This window comes from Gopherus flavomarginatus, chromosome 1 (assembly GCF_025201925.1).
Source record: "Gopherus flavomarginatus isolate rGopFla2 chromosome 1, rGopFla2.mat.asm, whole genome shotgun sequence".
Taxonomy (NCBI): domain Eukaryota; kingdom Metazoa; phylum Chordata; order Testudines; family Testudinidae; genus Gopherus; species Gopherus flavomarginatus.
In genome coordinates, this window is record NC_066617.1 from 257,620,924 (window position 1) to 257,643,415 (window position 22,492).

The 22,492-nt window shown below is 39.8% G+C and overlaps 1 protein-coding gene across 5 annotated transcripts in view; it reads right to left on the bottom strand.

Moving 5' to 3' along the window:
• Positions 1-22,492, bottom strand: part of UPF3A (UPF3A regulator of nonsense mediated mRNA decay) — a 52,944-nt gene that overhangs the window by 16,486 nt on the left and 13,966 nt on the right. For 4 of the 5 annotated variants that reach the window (XR_007769252.1, XM_050922270.1, XM_050922303.1 and 1 more), the window contains exons 3-8: positions 16,458-16,564; positions 12,598-12,696; positions 12,359-12,469; positions 7,238-7,293; positions 6,985-7,143; positions 2,305-2,465 (exon numbers count right to left, since the gene is read on the bottom strand). Coding sequence is in view for 4 of the 5 variants with exons in the window: in XM_050922270.1 (XP_050778227.1) it covers positions 2,305-2,465; positions 6,985-7,143; positions 7,238-7,293; positions 12,359-12,469; positions 12,598-12,696; positions 16,458-16,564 (693 nt within the window). In the remaining variant the exon portion in view is untranslated. The remainder of the gene's footprint in view (positions 1-2,304; positions 2,466-6,984; positions 7,144-7,237; positions 7,294-12,358; positions 12,470-12,597; positions 12,697-16,457; positions 16,565-22,492) is intronic. The other variant, XM_050922285.1, reaches the window with a different exon arrangement.

Below are 22,492 nucleotides of genomic sequence, written 5' to 3' on the forward strand. Positions count from 1 at the left end.
CTGTGCTCCAGTTTGTCCATCTGTAAAACAGATGTAATAGTAGCTTATCTACATAAGAATGTTGTGGGACTCATTTTTTCATGCTTGCAAAGCACTCTGAGATCCTTCATTGAAAAGCACTGCAGAAGTGTAAAATTTTAATGATCTCTCCTAGCACATAAACCTTAACGATATGTCTGTTTTAGGGGGTCAGTCCTGCTCTGTAACCTGCCTGCAATGAAACACAAAATGCTGGAAATATTTGTAAAAGATATAGCATTGCCAGCCTCAAGAGAACAAAATATCGTGAGTCAGACCCTGCAAAAAATCCTGGATTTTTTTAAAAAAAGATTATATTGTGGGTTTTTGGTCTGTCTTTTGATGGTTGAACTCTCCCTACCCATTCCTGGTATGTGTATGTGACATTCAGTGTTGCTCACTCTCCCAAATTTTTCAGTAAGGTGATTTTGGCCCCTATGCCTTCCAGTCCCCTGACCAGAAATTAATCCTGTCCCTCAATCTTTCCATTAGTTCTGTCCTCACCCAGCCCTAACCCCCAATAGTTCAGTTCCTGCATCAGCCCCTCCCCCACGAGGTCAGCCCCCATCAGTTCTCACCCCCTCAGTTCAGTCCCCCAGCCTCCACAATCAGTTCAGAACTAGCCCCAGATCACACCTCCCCAGCCTCCACCATCAGTTCAGCCCCTCCCAGTTCACTTCCCTGCCACCATCACCCTCACCTCTGCTCCTCTTAAGTTCTTCACCCCCTTCTTTCAGGCCTGGGGTGGGGGCTGACACAGGGTCCCCTCTCCCCCTTCCAAGCTGGAGAGGCAGCTCCAGGAGCTCCTCACCCTTCTCTGCCCCTTCCCAGGCTAGGTGTTGCAGGGGGAGCATGCATGAGATCCCCATTGCTTACAGTAGGGGAAGGGAGAGGAGGTGGTGGAGCTGCAGTGGGCTGCTGAGCTTTTTGCTCTCTTCCCTCCACTCCTGCAAAAACACCAAGCAGAGAGGGGAGCTTCTGCAGAGCTGCATTTTGTGAGGGGACTGGAGCTTTTTGCATCATCATAAGACAAGCTCCATCCCCATCTGAAATCCTATCATTCATGAAAAAAAGCCCAAGAGTTGACAACACTGGAAGGTGCTCATCCCACTACATGCTGTGAAGTCCATCTCCACAGCTGCTCCTTGTGGGCTGCTGCAGAGATTGGGGTGAGAGAGGTCACTGAAATGTCACAGATCCACTGACCATTCTCAAGAGGGGTTGCAGCTGGAGTTCAAGCACCTGCAGCACTGAATTTGCAGAACTAGCCATGGAGGACCTCTGTGGTTTCTGCAGAAGCTGAAAGTTAATCATCATTAAAGAGGAATCACAAAATATTAATTCTTTCTGTTGAATGGTGCATGAAGAAACATATTTCTAAAGCTATTAAATAAATACAAAAATGCCCATTGTCAGATAAAAAAATAATAAATATATCTGGCAAATTGTTACAATGACATGAGGTTAGCCTGTCCTGCCAAACATGACATTTTCCTTTGATTCAAATTGGATCAGAGGAATTTGCACTCTATCATTAATTTCAGCTTACGTTTCTGTGTAAATATTTCAGAAGGCTTAAAAGCAGATCTCTACAACAGTAAAAAACCTAACAGCTGGTATGAAAGATTGTTTGCAGTTTACCCTGTAGAATGCCCTCATTCATTTCAGAACTATGAGGAAGTCAAAATTGCAAATTTGTCAGTGAATTGCTAAGATGTTTTGAAGTACATTCTCCTTTGAATGAATGCACATAACTCTTAGTAAGGTTGAATATGTGATTGTTGCACAGCACTAAAATGATAGGAAGAAATGAAGTTGTAGATGATTATGCAACAAAATGAAGTGGATAATATTATTGTGTCATTAATATTATTGCTATTATATAACAAGCAAACCATCCTGTCTACCCATTTCAGTGGAACTAAAAATATTCTGCTGTGTGAAGATGGAACTTTCCAGCAATACTGACAAGCAATTGAACACTTTAGAAATGGACTATCGATGTTTCACACTTACATAGCATCTTTCAACAAGGGATCTCAAAAGCACAGCACAGACATTTATTACTTATGCCTTGCAATATCCCTTTTAGGGAGGTAAGTTGTTACTACATCCATTTTCCACATAGGAAAACTGAGAGAAAAAGATGTAGATGGCCACATTCACACAGCAAAATCCGTCTCTGTGCTGAGAACCAGCACAAGGACACTTCACCACTTAAGTACCACTTAGGATCTCAAAATCCAAGGATCTAAGTTGCAACCTTATAAGATAAACATTACTTACTTTTCCTTAAGTTCTTTTGGTGAGCCCTCCAATGGCTTGGATTTTATACTCCCAGATCCAGGTGATTTCTCCCATTTGCTTTCTTCAATATCAGCTTCTTCTCCTTTTTCCTTATTCGTTTCACCGGCCAGGTCATCTCCTTTTTCTGGCTTTTTAAGAAGCTATGAAATAATGTTTGTATTAAGATAAACATTTTATGCACTTCAGACATTTCAACAACTTCTTATTGTAATATACCAATGTATACCAGGTAATGATAATTTGTAAAACCTATTTCATTCAGATTTTATTTTAGTGATTTAATTTTTTTGCAAAGCACAACATTAAAACAGACATTTAAAAGGCAGTTTACTTATATTAATGGTTAACTAGAGTACAATACAAATCATGCAGCTGCAACCTTTAAAATATGACTTCATAAAAAAACTCTGGAAAATGCATGCTTACCTACTTTCTTCTCCTAGGTATTAGCTATAAATAATTACAGCATAGTTCAGAGAGAAGCAAAAGACTGTATGTGTTGAAATCATACCATAAGAGGGCCCAATCTTACTACCATTGAAATCAATGGCAAAACTGCCATAATACTTCAAAGAAAACAGGATCACCCTTCACTTCTCTAGGTAATTTACAAAATCTGGCAACAAAAGAGCAGCTTGAGACATACTAGTTAGTATATATTGATTCCAATAACAACTATGTGGGTGAAACTAGACAATCACTATGCTCTCAAATGAACTCACATAGGAAAATGATAAAAATGAAAACACCAGATCATCTGTGAGGGAACAATTTTCGCAAAGCAATCACGCTATATCTGGCCTACCAGCTGTCATCCTCAAAGGAAACCTGCACAACACTTTCAGAAGACAAGCCTTGGAGCTTAAATTCGTAACTTTGCTAGACACTAAAAATCATTGCTGGAATAAAGACATTGGATTTATGGCTTATTACAACAATCTATAACTCACTAACAACCTCCCCCTCCATCCCATCCTTTTCCCCATACGACTCAGAGGAGTTAACGGGACACTTCACCTTGAATGGTCCCTTGAAATACATGTTAATTACTTACGCTATACAATATGTTCCACCTTATATAACTGTAACACTGAGTATGTTTCCCAGACATGAAGAAGAGCTGTGTGTAAACTCAAAAGCGTGTCTCTTTCACCTAGAGAAGTTGGTCCAATAAAAGATATTACCTCACCCACCTACCTTGTCTATCTAATATCCAACAGAGCAACATTCCTCTTATGACATCCCAAGTTACTTGTAAAACAGAGAATATTTTACTGGCCTTTTGATGGTGGAACTACCTTTCAAAACTCTTATTGTCATAGATATATGAGCAATATTTAATGATTTCTGCACAACACATTCTGGAGTGGATAATGATGTTCCTTTTCTTGGCATGTGACAATGTAGAACGTGTTTCTTGTCTTGTTGCACAAACATGCATAATTACAATACTGGTACACTGCATATTATTAATCATATACCAAGTTATGTCTTCAAAGCACCTATAAATTTTGGGGCCAATCCTGCAAACCTTAGTCATGTGAATCGTTCTTTCTGTTACCTTTAATTCTTAGAAATAAGGCTTTGCATGACTGGACTGATTAATAGCATAAAATATGAATGTAGCCACTATCTATTAGTCTTAGACATATATTAGAATTAACAGTGCAATTTGATAACCACACCTTTGGTGTTACAGTTTTAGGTCCTACTTGTTGTAATGTATGTTTCTTAACACTTTTTTATTTTTATCTTCAAGAAAAATAAAAAATACTGGTATAATCTTAATAAGTTACTTTTATACTTATGTTACATCAGAATATTGTACTGCTATGGAGAGCTGTAAGTCAGCATATGTAAATTCATACAATTCAATTTAAATATATCTTTTCTGTACATGTAAAGTCTACTGTATGTCCCTAATTACTCTGCTTACAATTGGAATCTAATCTCAGTGGCGTTAGTCATATTGGATGCAATATTTCATTCATTCTTTTTGCTGAATACCATGCAGTTAATGAGACCATAGTGTCATGCTGAGAGTTATGTGAAAATAAACTCAGATTAAAATATATTTTTTTAGAAAGAGACCTAATATAATAAAATATAACAATATTGATTTTATATAGGAAATAGGTAGAGCTGTTGACTAATCACAGTTAAATCATGAGATTAACTCAAAAAAATTAATCACGATTAAAAAAATTAATTGCGATTAATCAGTTTTAATCACACTGTTAAACAATAGAATACCAATCAATTTATTAAATATTTTGGATGTTTTTCTACATTTTCATATATATTGTATTCTGTGTTGTAACTGAAATCAAAGTGTATATTATTTTTTTATTACAAATATTTGCACTGTAAAATGATAAAATAGTATTTTTCAATTCACCTCATTCAAGTACTGTAATGCAATCTCTTTGTTGTGAAAGTGCAAATTACAAATCTAGTTTTTTTGTTTGTTACGTAACTGCACTCAAAAACAAAACAATGTAAAACTTTAGAGTCCACTCAGTCCTACTTCTGGTTCAGCCAATTGCTAAGACAAACAAGTTTGTTTACATTTACATGCGATAATATTGCCTTCTTTTTATTTACAATGTCACCAGAAAGTGACAACAGCATTTGAATTACACTTTTGTACCCGGCATTGCAAGGTATTTACGTGCCAGATATACTAAACATTCATATGCCCCTTCATGCTGTGGCCACCATTCCAGAGGACATGTTTCCGTGCTGATGACTGATGACGCTTGTTAAAAAAATAATGCGTTAATTAAATTTGTGACTGAACTCCTTGGGGGATAACTGTATGTCCCCTGCTCTGTTTTACCCACATTCTGCCATATATTTCATGTTATAGCATCTCAGATGACGACCCAGTACATGTTGTTTATTTTAAGAACACTTTCACAGCAGATTTCACAAAACCAAAGAAGGTATCAATGTGATATTTCTAAAGATAGCTACAGCACCCAACCCAAGGTTTAAGAATCTGAAGTGACTTCCAAAATCTGAGAGGGATGAGGTGTGAAGTATCCTTTCAGAAGTCTTAAAGAGCAACACTCTGATGTGGAAACTACAAAACCCGAACCACCATAAAAGAAAATGCTGGTGGCATTTGACTCAGATAATGAAAATGAACGTGTTGGTCAGCACTGCTTTGGATTGTTATCGAGCAGAACCCATCATCTCTAGCACATCTGGCACTTAAATATCTTGCAACGTCAGCTACAACAGTGTTATGTGAACGCCTGTCCTCACTTTCAGATGACATTATAAACAAGAAGCAGGAAGCATTATCTCCTGCAAATTGTAACCAAACTTGTTTGTGTGAGCGATTGGCTGAACAAGAAGTAGGACTGAGTGGACTTGCAGGCTCTAAAATTTTACATTGTTTTATTTTTGAATGCAGGTTTTTTTTGTACATAATTCTACATTTGTAAGATCAATTTTCATGAAAGATTGTACTATAGTACTTGTGTAAGATGAATTGAAATATACTATTTTGTTTCTTTACAGTGCAAATACTTGTAATTAAATAAATATAAAATATTTACATTATATATAAAATATATATTCTATATGTAAATATATATAAATATATATAATACAAAAATAAAGTGAGCACTGTACATTTTGTATTCTGTGTTGTAATTCAAATCAATATATTTGAATTATGTAGAAAACATTCAAAACTATTTAAATAAATGGGATTCCATTGTTTAACAGTGTGATTAATTGTGGTTAATTTTTTTAATCGCTTGACAGCCCTAGAAATAAGGTACTTTTCCATGAGTCTAAAGAGTGGCTCATAGGGCAAAGCTAATGGATCCACAAACAGATCATTCTGCTGTCAAGGGGGAGACTCAGATTTTAGATTAGAGGGGGTTCTGGCCAAACTCATCCAGGGTGTAACTCCACTGAGGCCAATGGAGTTACATCACAGTTTAATTTGGCCCCTGGTCAACAAGACGTGGTAAAAAACTCTGAGCTCATGGATAACAGAAAAAATGTAGAAGCCCTGCAGTAATCCAGAAGTCTTTCAACCTTTATGCTGGGGTTCCACAACATGGCTACAATATGAGCAAAAAGAAAAGTCAGAGGAACAACATCAGAAAAATAGCAGTTCAAAAAAAGGGATATTAAAAAATCCTATAATCCCAATTGTCCCTGCCTTGACAAACTTCTAATCATGGGACCTGAGTTAGATCTTCCTTTATTCTGCCCAATTGATATGAGTACTTAGTCTGCAGAAGAGAAGAATGAGGGGGGATTTGATAGCTGCTTTGAACTACCTGAAAGGGGGTTCCAAAGAAGATGGATCTAGACTGTTCTCAGTGATTTAGGTTGGATACTAGGAAAAACTTCTTCACTAGGAGGGTGGTGAAGCACTGGAATGGGTTATCTTGGGAGGTGGTGGAATATCCTTCCTTAGAGGTTTTTAAGGTCAGGCTTGATAAAGCCCTGGCTGGGATGATTTAGTTGGGGATTGGTCCTGCTTTGAGGAGGGGGTTGGACTAGATGATCTCCTGAGGTCCTTTCCAACCCTGATATCCTATGATTCTATACTTTGGAAGTTAGGGGGAGACAGAAAAATAAATTCTGTATTGTTTCAAATGAAGAATAATTTTATTTTTTCCTTAAAAGTACCTTGATCCTTATTTCTTTTTCAGCAATTTTCTTTTGCTTCTCTGCTTCTTTTCTTTTACGTCTTTCTTCTTCTCTGCGCTTTCTTTTCTCTTCCTCTCGCAGACGTTTCTTTTCTAATTCTCTCCTCCTTCGTTCTTCCCTTTTTTCTTCTCGTATCCTCTGAAGAATTGCAAAAAATGTTACATAAAATTTTTCAAATGCAAAACATACTTGAAACATAGAAGTTGAGCTTCAGTCAAAAGTCTGGACCTACCTGCTTTTCTAATTTTCTATTTTTAATATATTCCAAAAGAGGTGTTGTTCTTCTAGCTAAAATACAAAAAATTTGTGATGTAGTGTTCAACTCCTAAAATATGAACTTGTTTCTTTACTATAAGTACTTGCCCTTTACTTTAAGCTTTAACTGTAAGGGAGCTAGGTGATATATAACGTTTTATTTCAAGCAGTGTATATATGTTGGAAAGTGCCCCCATCTTTCCATTCAGAAAGGATCCCTGGCTCTTCACCATTAAGGATCCTAGAAGTAAGAGAGCCAGAGATATTTTCTGTGATTATTTAATGTTTGAATTATAATCATATACTTTAATTTTCAGGAAAGACATTTTTACTGCTATTCACCAAAATATTATTTACGAAAAGGAAACCAATATGTTAAAAAATTATTCCTAAATTTTAACACTGGTACACCAGCACCTGGCTGTCCGGCTATTCTTATACTACGATCACCATGGTCATATATAGCACTTTTCATCCACAGATCTCAAAGCATTTACAAAGATAGTATCACCAACCTCATTTTCCCGAGAGGAAAATGAGTCACACAGAGGTGAAACGACTAGTCTAAGGGAACACAGCAGGCAATAGCAGAACCAGGAAAAGAACGCAGCTCTCCTGAGCCCCAGTAAGTACTATGTCAAACTGTCTTTCTTATTATATGGATTTGACACTTTGTCCATTTTAACTAGAGATAAACCCAAATTAAAACCCCACATGGAAACATTCCCAAACTTTACAAAAATTTGGAGCCAGATCCAAACTTTGCAGCTTGCTTGCCATCTCCAATTTTCACACAGTCATAAAATTAATTGTGGGTTGAAACTTGAAACTTATAGGTGTAAGTAGCTATAAAAATGTTCGAGCTCCTCTGTCAGTTTTAGATGTGCAGGAACAGAATTATAATACTGGACAATATTTAGGGCTAAGGACTGCTCTTGGATGCATGTACGAGGCTCTCACTAAATCCAAAGGAAGACAAGCAAACACAAAAGGGAAAGGAGGGAGGGATGGAATGGCCATTAGTGTGCATAGTATAATTTTGAAGCCACAATACAACAAAGTTGGAAAAGGACATTTCCTTGAAGCTGTGATTTCATTTATCTCACCTTTAAAATTTAAAACAACATGGCCTAAACCTGAGCTAAATTTATATCTTGAAAATATCTGAATGTAGACATTACTAAATTATTATGGTGTAACTGTTATGAAATTATTTATTTACAAAATCGTGAGTGCAATTTAAAGGCCTTTTTAAAAACATGAATGAACCCTTAAAAGAAGAGTGGCCAACTTGAGCCTGAGAAGGAGCCAGAATTTACCAATGTACATTGCCAAAGAGCCACAGTAATGTCAGTAGCCCCATACCAGCTCCCAGCGCCTCCCACCCACTGGCAGCCCTGCCAATTAGCGCCTCCCCCTCTCTCCCCGCACCTCCTGATCAGCTGTTTTGTGGCATGCAGGAGGTTCTTGTGGGGGAGGGAGGAGGAGTGAAGACATGGCAGGCTCAGGGAAGGGGGTGGGAAGAGGTGGAATGGGGGCAGGGCCTGTGGCAGAGCCAGGGTTTGAACAATGAGCACCCCTTGAACATTGGAAAGTTGGCGCTTGTAGCTCCAGCCCCAGAGTCGGTGCCTATGCAATGAGCCGCATATTAGCTTCTAAAGCGCTGCATGTGGCTTTGGAGTCACGGATTGGCCACCCCTGCCTTAAAAAGAAATCAGTTGAAAAATTAAGAGAAAAAAGGGATCACTATGCAAGCAACAGCTTTTAATTTTTTCTTTCTTCCCTAAAAACATGAACAGAAGGATGAACCTATCTTAATTTTGTTAAAGAAATTCTGCTTTTGAATTCTGTATTACATTACTCTGTCACACTGAAACTGATGAGCTACAGCACCTGAGCTGAGACATCAGACATGCTCATTTGATCTAACATGACCTGGAGGCACATAAGAGCCCTTTGAGAATTTGAGGCCCAGTTCTGCTCTCTGATACATGGGCATATCTTTCATTGACTTCAATGAGAGTTACACCCTTGTTTCTGAAGGCATAGCTGGGCCCTTGTACAATTCAACTAGAGCTATGGTACTCACTGAATAAGTTTTTTCTTGGTTTTGACATTAATAAAACATGGTTGCAATTTCAAACAATAATACAGTATTTGAAAAAAGTAGAGCAAAATAAACATAGGACAATTTAATTTGATCTACTGTGAATTGATTTCATGGAAACAAAACATTAAAAAGCCATTCTGTAGAACCTCCCTCAGCTGAGATACTGTCAACAGTGCACTTGCAACTCTAAGGCTATCCCTTTTTCATTAATCGCTGGAATAATTTGAAGTTAGGAAGTCTTTATTAAGATACTCGGAAGCTCATTTTCACATTGCTGTGAAATATCCAGGGAAAGCTTCTGGCCAAGTAAGGATACATATTCTTGAGGAGCTTCTACATCTATAACAGTCACACGCTTTCAAGCTTTGTTGATGACAGATTTATTTAATGTCCTTAGTAATATTCTTCCCATTTCTCCTCTAATTTACCCTTACCCTTTGCTGAGCTCCAAATATCCCTTTGCCAACTATTAACTCACACACCTACTACACAAGCAAGTATCAATGCCAATGCTGCAGTGTGAGAGTGCCAGGGGGGATACATGGGATGGAGGGGGAAGTATGGGCAATTTAAGAAATAGCAGTGATCAAAATAGATTGGTTAGTCTTATGTATCCAAATAGGGGAACGGTTTACCACTAAATTTCTTCTAATCAATCATAACTGCTAGTGGACAAGTATATGTTCTGTATGCAGTTCCTTGGAGATGTTGACACATATATCATGTCATCCTGCAAAGCTTTTATTTGGCTGGCCATTTGAAAAATGTTAGTATTGTCAAGATTAAAATATATTTTGAAATAGCTCCAGTATGCAGCATAAAATAACAATATTACTAGAGGGTTTGTGAAAAATAATAAAACTTATTTTTAATCAGAACTGAAAGTTTTAAATAAAAATGGCCTTTTCCTGCCCCAGGTCCTCTCTCTGTCTGTGTCAGTGTCCCGGGGGTGTAGCTTCCCATTTTTATTGAGCCTCAGTCAAGGCAAGGGTTGTCATCAGCTGAGGACTAAAGAGGTTGTTTCAGCTGAGGACTAAAGAGGATTGGTTCTCTTTGAGTCTGTCAACAATACTTAATCACTAGAGGCCAAAGCCTGCAACACTTTTACTTAAAATTTGTGCTTATCCCCTTTACTGCTCCTCTATACTCTGTAAAAACAGCTTCATTTTTCCTTTGGCAGTTCACCTATCAAAAAACCAACACCCCCCCATTCACACCCCCTCCAAAAAAACAGTTGGCCTGACTCTAGCAACTAGCTAAATGGTTAGTGCCATGTAGGCAATCCAGATTTGATCCTCACTCTTGGTTTTTCATGTCCTGTAGTGCTAAGGCAGAGGTGGGAAAACTATGGCCCGGGGGTCACATCCAGCCCTTCAGACATTTTAATCCAGCCCTTGAGCTCCCACCAGGGAACGGAATCCAGGGCTTGTCCCACTCCAGCCGGGGAGAAGGGTTGGGGGCTTACCCTGCTCCGGGTGTGCCGTCAGGGATGCCCAGAGGATTCAGGGGGCCTGGGGCAAAGCAATTTCGGGGGCCCCTTCCATAAAAAAAAGTTGCAATACTATAGAATACTATATTCTCGTGGAGGTCCCTGTGATGCCCGGGGCCTGGGGCAAATTGCCCCACTTGCCCCCCCCCCGGGCAGCCCTGTGTGCCATGGCTCCACACGGCTTCTGGAAGCAGCGGCATGACCCCCCTCCAGCTCCACACGCTGCCCACGCCCCAAGCACTGCCCCAGAAGCTCCCATCAGCCAGGAACCGTTGTGATGCCTGCGGACAGGACAGCGTGCAGAGCTGCCTGACTGTACCATTGTGTAGGTGCCGGAGAGGGGACATGCCACTGCTTCCGGGAGCTGCTTGAGGTAAGCTCCGCCAGGAGCCTGCACCCCTGACCCTCTCCCGTGCCTCAACCCCCTGCCCCAGCCCTAATCCCCCTTGGTCCCAGCCTGGAATACCCTCCTGCAGCCCCAATCCCTCATCCCCAGCCCCACTCACAGCCCGCACCCCCAGCAAGACCCCTCACCCCCTCCCGCACCCCAACCCCCAATTTCGTGAGCATTCATGGCCTGCCAAACAATTTCCATACCCAGATGTGGCCCTTGGGCCAAAAAGTTTGCCTGTCCCTGTGCTAAGGATTATGAATACCTCACATTACTTAACTACCCCTTCCTAGGACCAGAAACTAAGGGTGAGAATTAAATCTAGGTTTTCAGCATCGCGTGGAAAGTACTAATCAAAAGGCTAATCTCTAGGGTCAGTCCAACAGCTGTTTTTTTTTGTTTTTTTTTAAAAGCTGACTTGCCAATGGGAAAAAATTAGACTGTTTTTATACAGTAAAATGGAGCAGGAAAGGGCATAAATACAATTTGTTTTGTTGCTTTGCATACCCCATGAACTATATAAATATGTATATTATTAATAATGTTCATATGGTTGAAAGCTGAACAATGAAACCCAATATACTTTAATCCTGAAGAGCTCAAACTTGATCTGATGGATACAGATCCTGCTGTAGAATGTGAAAGTCTATATAAACAAGATTTAGTTCAAGGTCTGATTTTTTTTTCAGGCTGCCCCCAGATGATCCTGACAGGGTATTTCATCTTTCACCAGGAAGGCACCCAGGATCATGACCAAGCGTGAGTGCAGTATTGAGGCTCTTACCCATTATTTCATTTTGGGTTACCATTTTTTGCTCTTCTACCATCTTTCAACTATACACTCATAGACTATTCCTTTATAAATACTAAGGACCAGTTTCTGAAGCCACTGTATATACAGAACGTGTGACTTCCATGCATGAAGAAGCAGCAGAGGTACGCCACATGAGGTGGCTGTAGGCATTACTCCAATGGAGAATGAGAACATAAATTACACTTTCAATCACTGCTAGACTGAATAGGGGAGATCCTGCTGGTAGTATCCCAAAAATATGAAAGCATATTTTTAAAATTATCAATAATGAGGAAAAAAATCAACAAAACAGACCAATAAGTTCCCTTGTTTTTGCCTCAATCTCTCCCAACAGAGTCTCAGGATTAGCACAGATTTTCTCTTCATCGGCACAGTAACTTTCTAAAAATTTTCTATATTCTGGATCTGTGAAAACATTTTTTGAAAAAACATTAATAAACTATTTATACTTTGCAACACCAGAAATAAATTAGTATCTTATTTACAATAAACAGAGTAACTTTTCCACCGTGAGATCAAGAAAATGTGTTTACCATCCTCAATGCTCCCAGCTTTTGCATCTTTTTTCTTAAGCTTCTTTTTTGAAATCTTTTGGAATGGAGCAAACTCTACCACAGCAGGATATTCCAAACCTTAAGAGAGAGACCAAATCTCAATTTTTAGATAGGGAAATATTTGTAATTTAACAGTGAGATTTTCAACAGCCTACAGCACTGGCCTAACTCTGTTTCCATTGAAGTCAGTGATAAGCACTTTTGAAAACCCATGCTAAATTGCTAATTAAATGACTCCAGTGATAGAGATGAATAACGTAGTACCATGAATATCTACAGAGTAAAATAAATAAATATGCATTTGAATGACACACTTTGATTTCAGATACTGTTGTCACAAGTATCAGAACAGAAATTGGCCCTTAATTTATTTTGATATCCCTACTAGGACTGTCATAATTAAAATAGATCAGTAGTTGCACTATCAACCCATTCTTTTATCATTCATCGTTTGAATATAAATCTATAGAGATTTTCATTGAGTTAACAAACTTCTGTTGGTGAAGAAGTTGACCAGACCTGAAAAAGTGCTCCGTGTAGCTCCAGAGATCATCTCTTTCAGTAACAGAAATTGGTCCAATAAAAGATATTACCTCACCCCACTTGTCTGTTTAATATCCTGAGACCAATATGGCTACAACACTGCATAAAACAATTGAGATATTTCTATAAAGTTTTGTTGCTAGAAGGGGATAACAAAGGGGGTGACATCTCCATTTAAATCTAGCAACATGTAAAACTGTGTGAAACTCAGTCATTTTAATTTACATGGGTTTGTGTAAGCCTCCTTCTTGTTTTCACTTGTATAGGTTCTCAGTCCATAAATTCTGCTCTAATTCTGGGGTTAGAATAATAAAAAACTTAAAGAAAAATTGAGATGAAACAGATGGAATTTCTTTGGAGTCAAAACAATGTGAAACTTTTGAGTTTTGCCTGTTTTTCACTTAAAACTATAAATCAGCACAAGTTCATCCAAAAGTTGCACACGTTCACTCAAAAGTTGCCCAACTCCACTGGAAACTAGATGGAGGCTTGCCAAAAAGTTTTAGAAAACCCGGCTTGAGGGAAAAATAAATTTTTTGCCATGTTTAAAATATTCTTACAACTGTTTTGTTGAGAAGCCGTAACACCTCCCAACTTTGGAGAGGGGACTTGAAATTTGGCAGGGGGTTAACTTTGTGCCAGGGATGTGCTTTTTTGCATTCCTTGTGAAAATTCCCCCCAATTTGGCAAACCAGTCTCTAAAATACCTCATTTGGTACGTGCTCAGTAGAGAATTGTCAGAGTTCGGCAGCTAAATTCTCCAAAGATTCTGATTCCACTGAGCATGCTCTATCCCTGACAGCTCCTATGTGCCAACCTGACTGCACGTGTGCCACTGCACCAAGTAAGTGAGTATGCTCTATCCCAAGGCTGCAGAGGTTGAGTAGGAATTTCCCTGCAATTGTTCTCCCAGGGCCACTGTGTCACCCAGCACCAGAACTGAGAGCAGAGAGATGGTCTCTCCAGTGTTCTCAGTGCTCCACCTGATGGCATGCAGGCAGCAAGGATGAAGAGGAAACAACGTCACTCTAATGCAGCAGGGTGGATAGGGAGGAGGAACCAATATGGGGCAAGGGCAGGAACAGCAGGTGTATGGGGGACAATGGGAGCAGGGGAGAGAGTGGCAATAGCTGGAGAGGTGGGACAGGACTATGGGGTGGAACAAGGACAGGAATTGGAGAATGGAGGGGTAACAGTTGTGAGGGGAGAGAAGCACAGGTGAGGACAGGGACAAGAGCCGTAGAAAAGGTGGAAAAAGAGAAGGCGATTAGGAGCAGAGGGAGGGATGGGGCAGGAACTAGGGGAGGCAGGGCAGATAGGAAAGAGGAAGGAAAGTAAACAGAAGCACAAGGAAAAAGGGATAGGAACTCAAGAGGGGAATAAGAGCAGAGAGCGGAGACAGGGGCAGTAGGACCACAGCACCAGGAAACAGGGACAGTCTGAGGGCAAAGATATATGAAGGGTCTTTAACCACTAGAAGGCACTCCTCTCCAGAACCTAGAATTGAACCCAGGATTTCTGTATCTCAAAATTCCTTTGCTGTCCAGCAAATAGCATGAAAACCAATGGCAAATTAAGTGTCCCATCCCTCTCTACTGGCTGATCCATACACAGGATAACAGCCCACTGTTACTAGCAGTTACTCAGATAGATCAAGTGGTAGAGGTCTGTGCTGTGGATCTAAAGGTCCCACTCCTGCTGATGACCCATGTGGAGGTCAATATGGTTTCCACATAATGGATATTTGTTTTTTTCAGTTTGTTTTTTTTAAAAACCTAGAAAACTACGTTAAAAAACAAAGGGTATATCTACACTACAGCTAGGAGTGTGCTTCCCAACTCAAGAAGACAGACGCACTAGCTCAGCTTGAACTAGTTCACTAAAAATAGTAGTGTAGCCAGGGGTAGCATGGGTGGCAGCTGGGGCTAGCTGCCTGAATACAAACCCACCTGGACCCCGTGAGTACTGTACTCGGACAGCTTCCCAAGCTGCCACACTGCTATTTTTAGAGCACTAGCTCAAGCACAGATAGCACATGTCTGTCTACTCAAGCTGGGACGCACACTCCCAGCCGCAGTGTAGCTGTACCTTAAATTACAAGATCATTAAGGTTGCAGTCAAGCATGCAAAAGTTAGAAAATGCCAGAATCAATGTTATCTGTACCACCTTAATTTGACCCCCTTAAACCAATCTTCAATAACAGGATCACATACATACTGTTGTATACACAGACCCCCAGCCTCATTCAGTGTGCAGGATGGCTGGAATTAATAAATGAATGAATGAATGAATGAATGAATGAGAGCAGTGCAGTGACTGAGGTGTTATCTGTAGGACCCATCTTATTTGTTGCTGAATTTGGAAGGAATGTACTGAAAGAGGCAGGGGACTGCAGGAAGAGAAAGGATGGTTTGATAGTTAAGGCAGTTGTAGAAATAAATTCTATTCCTGCCTCTACCACAAAGTTCCTACGTGATACTGGGCAAGTCACCTAAACCAAGCTTTTCACAGGTGTCCACTAATTGCATGCCCTTCATTTTCTTGGTACCCACCTTCAGACACCGAGGTCTGATTTGCAAAAGTGCTGACCAGCCACAACTGCAACTGAAGCCAATAGAAACTGTGCTCTGAACATACAATAAAATCTAAGTACTCTGAAAAATCAGGCCATAGGCATCTCCAACTGGGCATCCAAAAGTAGTAGAGACTCGGCCTCCATTCCCCATGTGTAAAATGGGATAAATAACACTACCTTGTCTCCCAGGAATAGCGTAAAGATCAATTCATTCATGTTTGTGAAACACTCAGATTCTATGGTGACGAGCTTCATAGACAAGCCCAAGAGGAAATTAATAGGGTTTGGATAGTGTGATAAATAAGGATGTGACCACATGCTGAATGATGAGGATTAAAAAAAATATGTTGAGTAGCTACCTACTCAGAGAGCACCACTATCTTAAGCACCAAATGGGGCAGGATTCCTATGGAAAAAACAGAATATGACCCTGTAAATAAAGACAATATCATAGCACAAAGGGGCCAAATTAAGACTGACAGGCAAATTTAAATCTGGCATTTCTTAACTTTTGAGTGCTTGACTTTGCAATCTTGATGCTCTTTTAACTATTTGTTTTAGTATGTAGTTAACTACTTATATTGAGTAAAGATTTCCAAAATACTTACTGTCCTGAACTGCTACAAAGGCTACCGGTTTATATATGTTAATTCCAGAAAAAAATCAAATATGTAATAAACAGGTTGCACTGAGATTTTTAAAAAATGTAAATTGTCCAACCTTTATTATCAATGAAGACATAGCCATCAAAACGATCTCTAAAAAGAAGGATGTCATCAGGATTTCTAAAGTTAATGTATGCTCTTGAGTAGAGATGAGGATAAAGACTGCAACAAGAAACAATTTAATTTTGTTATTTATTGTCATGTTCAGAAATGAAGAAAGAAGCAAAATTAGAAAACTGTCATAATTCTCATCTGCCTTGTGAAATGATTGCACTAAACTTGCATATCACAGAATGCAACTTTTACACATACACTTACAAAATCACAGGATCCAAGCAAAATGGAATTGATTTCCAGGATATTCCTCATCCAGGAACTGTGGAGTTTAATTCTGAATTAGGAGACAAATGTCTCTTTTTTCAAATCTTGGAGTGTGTATTTCTATTCTGTGCCCCTTAGAGCCATTAGGCCCACTTTCCTATGATGGTGACATAAGAGCTACGGATATTGGCAATGCCACTGGGTACTTCTTGAGCATGCTCAGGAAGTCTTTTGCTGATGATATTGCGGAGAGGGAGATTAGATTGACTGGCACCTGCCAAACTGTCACTTTGAGTTTTTACAGACATTCATCTTTAAAAAAGATTAAACCTTTTGATAAACAGCAAGAATATATCCTGGGACATATAAAAATAAAAACAAAATGATATATTTTTGACAGACTTATATACAAATCCAGCAGATAATTTACAGTTATTGCCAACACCCAAACATTTCCACTAGAAGAATGAACGGTTACTGACCTGATAATAACTGTGTTCTTTGAGATGTTGTCATCTCTGGGGATCCCACATGGTCCCCATACATGTGACAGCAGAATCTTTTAAAAAGCAGTGTGTGCTGGGGCTGGGGCTGTGCCTGTGCCCTACATGTGCTCATGCCTATCCAGCCCCCTGCCATGGGCATAATGAGCAGAGCTGCTGCAACCATCTCACAATTCTGCTGCCAATTCAGAATCCCAACTAAGGAGGACTATGAAAAAGCAGGGATGAAGGGCAGGCTGTAATATCCATAGCACCACTGGAGAGTAAAGCAGCAACTAACAATCAGTGGAGGCTCAGGCACCACAGGAAGTACAGCCCCAAGTTTGATCTTGGTATTCCGTCTCCTGACTTGGCTTGGTGACTGGTCTTGTCTTCTGCCTTCAATCCCAGCCCAGCGGACACTACTGGCCCAGCAGCCTATACCCTGACCATTACAATTAGACAGACTTGTCTTCGCCAATATAGAGCTATCAGGATCAGTGCAACTGCACCTTGCCTGATTGTACTCAAGCAAATCAGTGGAAATGTGTACATATATGAGTCCTTGACCCCACGGTATGAAGAAGGTGTTTTGTAGTGATCCCAGGTTCATGCCTCCTCAGAAGAAAAGGCTGGGCATTTTATATTATCTTTGGTGTCAAACAATTCTATAGATTTCCCCACCACAGAAATATTGGATTGATGGTGGAGCTCTTCAGACATCACTTGTGGGCGGTGATAAACTGTCTGCTTAGGAAGTCTACTGGGTTATTTCTGACTCCTGGCCGATAAAAAGCAACTGGGGTAATACCATGTTGTTGGTACCATGTCTATAACTTGATTGCCTCCTGACACAGAGGTGATTAAAAGGCACCTTCTTGCTTCTTTATATAGTGCATTGCAGTTGTGTTGACTGCGAGGAACTATACTGTGGAATTATGTAGAACAGGCAGGAAATGCCATGCAAGTTATTCTGAATGTTCATAATTTTAGAACATTTATGTGAAGAGTCATGTCCTTTTAAAACCAAGTCCCTTGTACCTGGAGGTGATTCAGGTGTGTGCCTCAACCTGTACCTGATGCATCTGTGATCAGTGTCTGTGTAGGAGGGGCAGAGAAGGGCACCCGGTCTGAACATTTTTGGAGTCACCAGTTCAGTGCTGATAAAATGAGTATAGGGACAACAACCTGCACGTTCATTTGATGTCTTACAAGGTGATACAACAACAGTAACCACCCTTGTCATAGATGCAGGTGAAGTCTGGCTAGCATCATCATCTGTGCAAGCTGACACATGGCCCAAAAGTCTGAGGAAGTTTCTTAGTGTAGTTGATGGAGTCAATTTGATACTGGTAATTATCATCTGAAGATAAATAAATCTGTCTTTTGAAACATGTGCTTTAGCTGATTTGGAGTCAATTAAGGCTTCTATAAACTTGGTTGTTTCTGGTTGGTTGAGAGATGATTTTTCATAACTGACCAAGAGGCCCAGCTGTCTGAATAAAAGAAGGACATAATCCAGAGCTGAGCTGTGGCAACTTCCTGTTGGGCCCTACTTTGGATCAGCCAATCATCTACATATGGGTACGTATGAATACCCTGTCTCCTCAGACGTGCTGCCAGTGCAGCTAGGCATTTTGTGAAGACTCTTGGTAATATGGAGAGACACAATGCTAGAACTTTGCATTGATAGTTATGGAGCCCTACTGTGAATTGGAGATACTTCCTGTGGGCTGGGTGGATGGCAATACTGAAGCATGTATCTTGTAAGCTAAGCCAGGAACCAGTGTTGAACCCAAAGGGAAGGGACAATGCAGGCAATCATTACCATCCTAAATCTGAAACAGTTCAGGTATTTGCTCAATCTTTTTAGGTCTATGTTAGGATCCCTTTTTGAGGGGGGATAAAGATATATTGGGAGTAGATGCTTCTCCCCTCCAGTTCAGCAGAAACTCCTCTGGGGTCCTACAAAAGCAGAGAGGTCACTTTCCTTTAGCTGATTTTTATGAGAAGTGTCCCTAAAGAGAGATGGGGAATGGAGGGTAAGAACTGAAATTGGATTGAACAGCCATGGTAGCTGTGGCCATCTTGCATGCATCAGAGGAAGGAGACAATCAATCAATAAATGAGACAATTCACTTGGGGGAAAATCCTTTTCTGAGCGCTGCCGGTAACCAGCTGGAGTTCTGAAGTTTATACCCAATATTCTTGTGCCAACACCTTTAGCTTAAATAGCTCTTCATTCTCCCTGCTGTTTATCTCCTCCCCAATGTATTTATATAGAACAATCATATCCCCACTCAGCCTTCTTCTTGCTAGGCTAAACAATCCAAGCTCTTTCAGTCTCCTCACGTAAGACAGGCCTTCCATTCCTCTGATCATCCTAGTAGTTTTTCTCTGCACCTGTTCTAGTCTGAATTCATCTTTCTTGAACTAAGATGACCAGAACTGTAAACAGTATTCCAAAGGAGGTCTTAACAGTGCCCTATACAATGGAATTAACACTTCTTTATCTCTACTGGAAATTCCTTGCCTGATACATCCTAGGACCACATATGCCTTTTTCACAGCTGCATCACATTGGTGGCTCATAGTTATCCTGTGATTGACCCACAAACCTTTCTCATCCTCTGTCACTTCCAAGTGATAAGCCCCCAGCTTATACCAGAAATTCTTATAGACCCTAAGTGCATGACCTTTGCACTTTGTAGTATTAAATTTCATCCCTTTTCTGTTGCTCCAAACTTCAAGTATCAGAGGGGTAGCCATGTTAGTCTGGATCTGTAAAAGCAGCGAAGAACCCTGTGGTACCTTATAGACAAACAGACGTTTTGGAGCATGAGCTTTCGTGGGTGAATACCCACTTCGTCACATGCATCTGACGAAGTGGGCATCCACGCTTCAAGATCATCCAGATCTTCCCGCATGATATTCCAATGGTTTGTGCCTCTTCTTATGGAAAGAAAGAGATAAGCGCTTATCCTGGTGTTTGGGCCTTTTTTTGCCTTGTTGAAGAGGCAGTATTAGTCTTTGGTGCTGAGCTGGTAATCAGTACTGAGGTAGTATTTGATGCCAGTTCCTTACCTGATGGTGCCAAGCATGTATGCCAGTTCCAACCTTAGATGCTGCACACCAGCTAGCAGAGATATTGGCTGACAGAGACTTAGAAGAGGTTGGATTCATCCTGGAAGATGATCCTTGCTCTTCAGGATCTGAATTTCCTCTCATGGATTATTCAGACCCATGGCCCTGAACTTTGTTCTTGTTGAGAATGAACAACACATTGGGCACCAGTCTGACATATGGCTCTCGGTGAGACAAAATAGAGAATGACAGTGGCTATCTGTGAGTGGAATTAGACTATCATAGGAGGGACACGGTTGAAGCTTGAGCGCTTGATGCTACCATTTTGTATTGCATAGAGGGAAAAATTAAATTCAGGGGTTTTTACATTTTTTGTTGGAACTAAAATAATAATGCAGAAAATTTAAAGTTGAGTGCTAACCCTAATCAGCCAGCTAATTCATGACTGATGCAGATTCCAGTAATGGTAGTGGGACACCTCTTGTTCTGTTTCACTGCCCCACACAGTAAGGGGGAAAGGAAGGACCGGTGCAGTTGCTCTGCCCTTTATGTCTCGGGTGAGGGGCACAAGGGCATGCATAGTGCAGCTGTGGTCCAACAGACACTGCTTTTCAAAGATTCCAATCTTATGTATGTGGGGCACACATACAGCTAGAGTGGGATTCATGAGGACACAAACTCGAAGGAGAATTTGTCTGATCCTTCTGAATTAGACAGAGCTAATGGGATGGATACTCATTTACTGTATATGAAATGTTCATTATCTAGCATTTCTAAAGAACACTAATTCCAATGGGATCTTAAACTGAGAAATTTTTCAATTTATATATAAATTTAAAAATAAAAATGTTATATTTATAACTCAATGAAAGACATCAGTCTAAAGGAAACAGTGTTAATGACATTTAGATTTATATCTGTAAAATGTATTTTATCTATAAAAATAAATATGAATTGAATTATATTGATAAAAGAGTCAACATTTCTATGCAAGTGGATAGTACTGAGTGTACTATACGGAGGTAGCCATCACCATGTGAAAAGGCTGTACTATGATAGAATGAGTTTCTCTCCCATTGATTTCAATGAGAAACAGTCAATTCTTTTTTAGATATATTTCAATATGCATATAGAATAGAGTAAGAAACAATACTGTTAATTTAACTTGGGTTTGTTTACTTTATAAGTAGAAAAGATTTGTGATTTGACATTAGAAGAACATTTAAGTTGAGATGGGTGAACTAGAGTGCCTTGTGATAAAGGAGGATATTGATATAATAGGCATAACAGAAACCTGGTGGATTGAGAGCAATCAATGGGACACAATCATTCCAGGGTACAAAATATATTGGAAGGACAGAACAGGTCGTGCAGGGGGAGGAGAGGCACTATATGTGAAAGAAAATGTAGATTCAAATGAAGTAAAAATCTTAAGCGAATCCACATGTTCCATAGAATCTCTATGGATAGAAATGTCATGCTCTAATAAAAATATAACATTAGGGATCTATTATCGACCACCTGACCAGGACAGTAATAGTGATGATGAAATGCTAAGGGAAATTAGAGAGGCTATCAAAATTAAGAACCCAATAATAGTGGGGGATTTCAATTATCCCCAAATTGACTGGGAACATTTCACTTCAGGACGAAATGCAGAGATAAAAGTTCTCGATACTTTAAATGACTGCTTCATGGAGCAGCTGGTACTGGAACCCACAAGGGGAGAGGCAACTCTAGATTTAATCCTGAGTGGAGCGCAGGAGCTGGTCCAAGAGGTAACTATAGCAGGACCGCCTGCAAATAGTGACCGTAATATAATAACATTTAACATCCCTGTGGTGGAAAGAACATCTCAACAGCCCAACACTGTGGCATTTAATTTCAAAAGGGGGAACTATACAAAAATGAGGGGGTTAGTTAAAAGTTAAAAGGTACAGTGACTAAAGTGAAATCCCTGCAAGTTGCATGGGCACTTTTTAAAGACACAATAATAGAGGCCCAACTTCAATGTATACCCCAAATTAAGGAACACAGTAAAAGAACTAAAAAAGAGCCACCGGGGCTTAACAACCATGTAAAAGAAGCAGTGAGAGATAAAAAGACTTCCTTTAAAAAGTGGAAGTCAAATCCTAGTGAGGCAAATAGAAAGGAGCATAAACACTGCCAAATTAAGTGCAGGAGTATAATAAGAAAAGCCAAA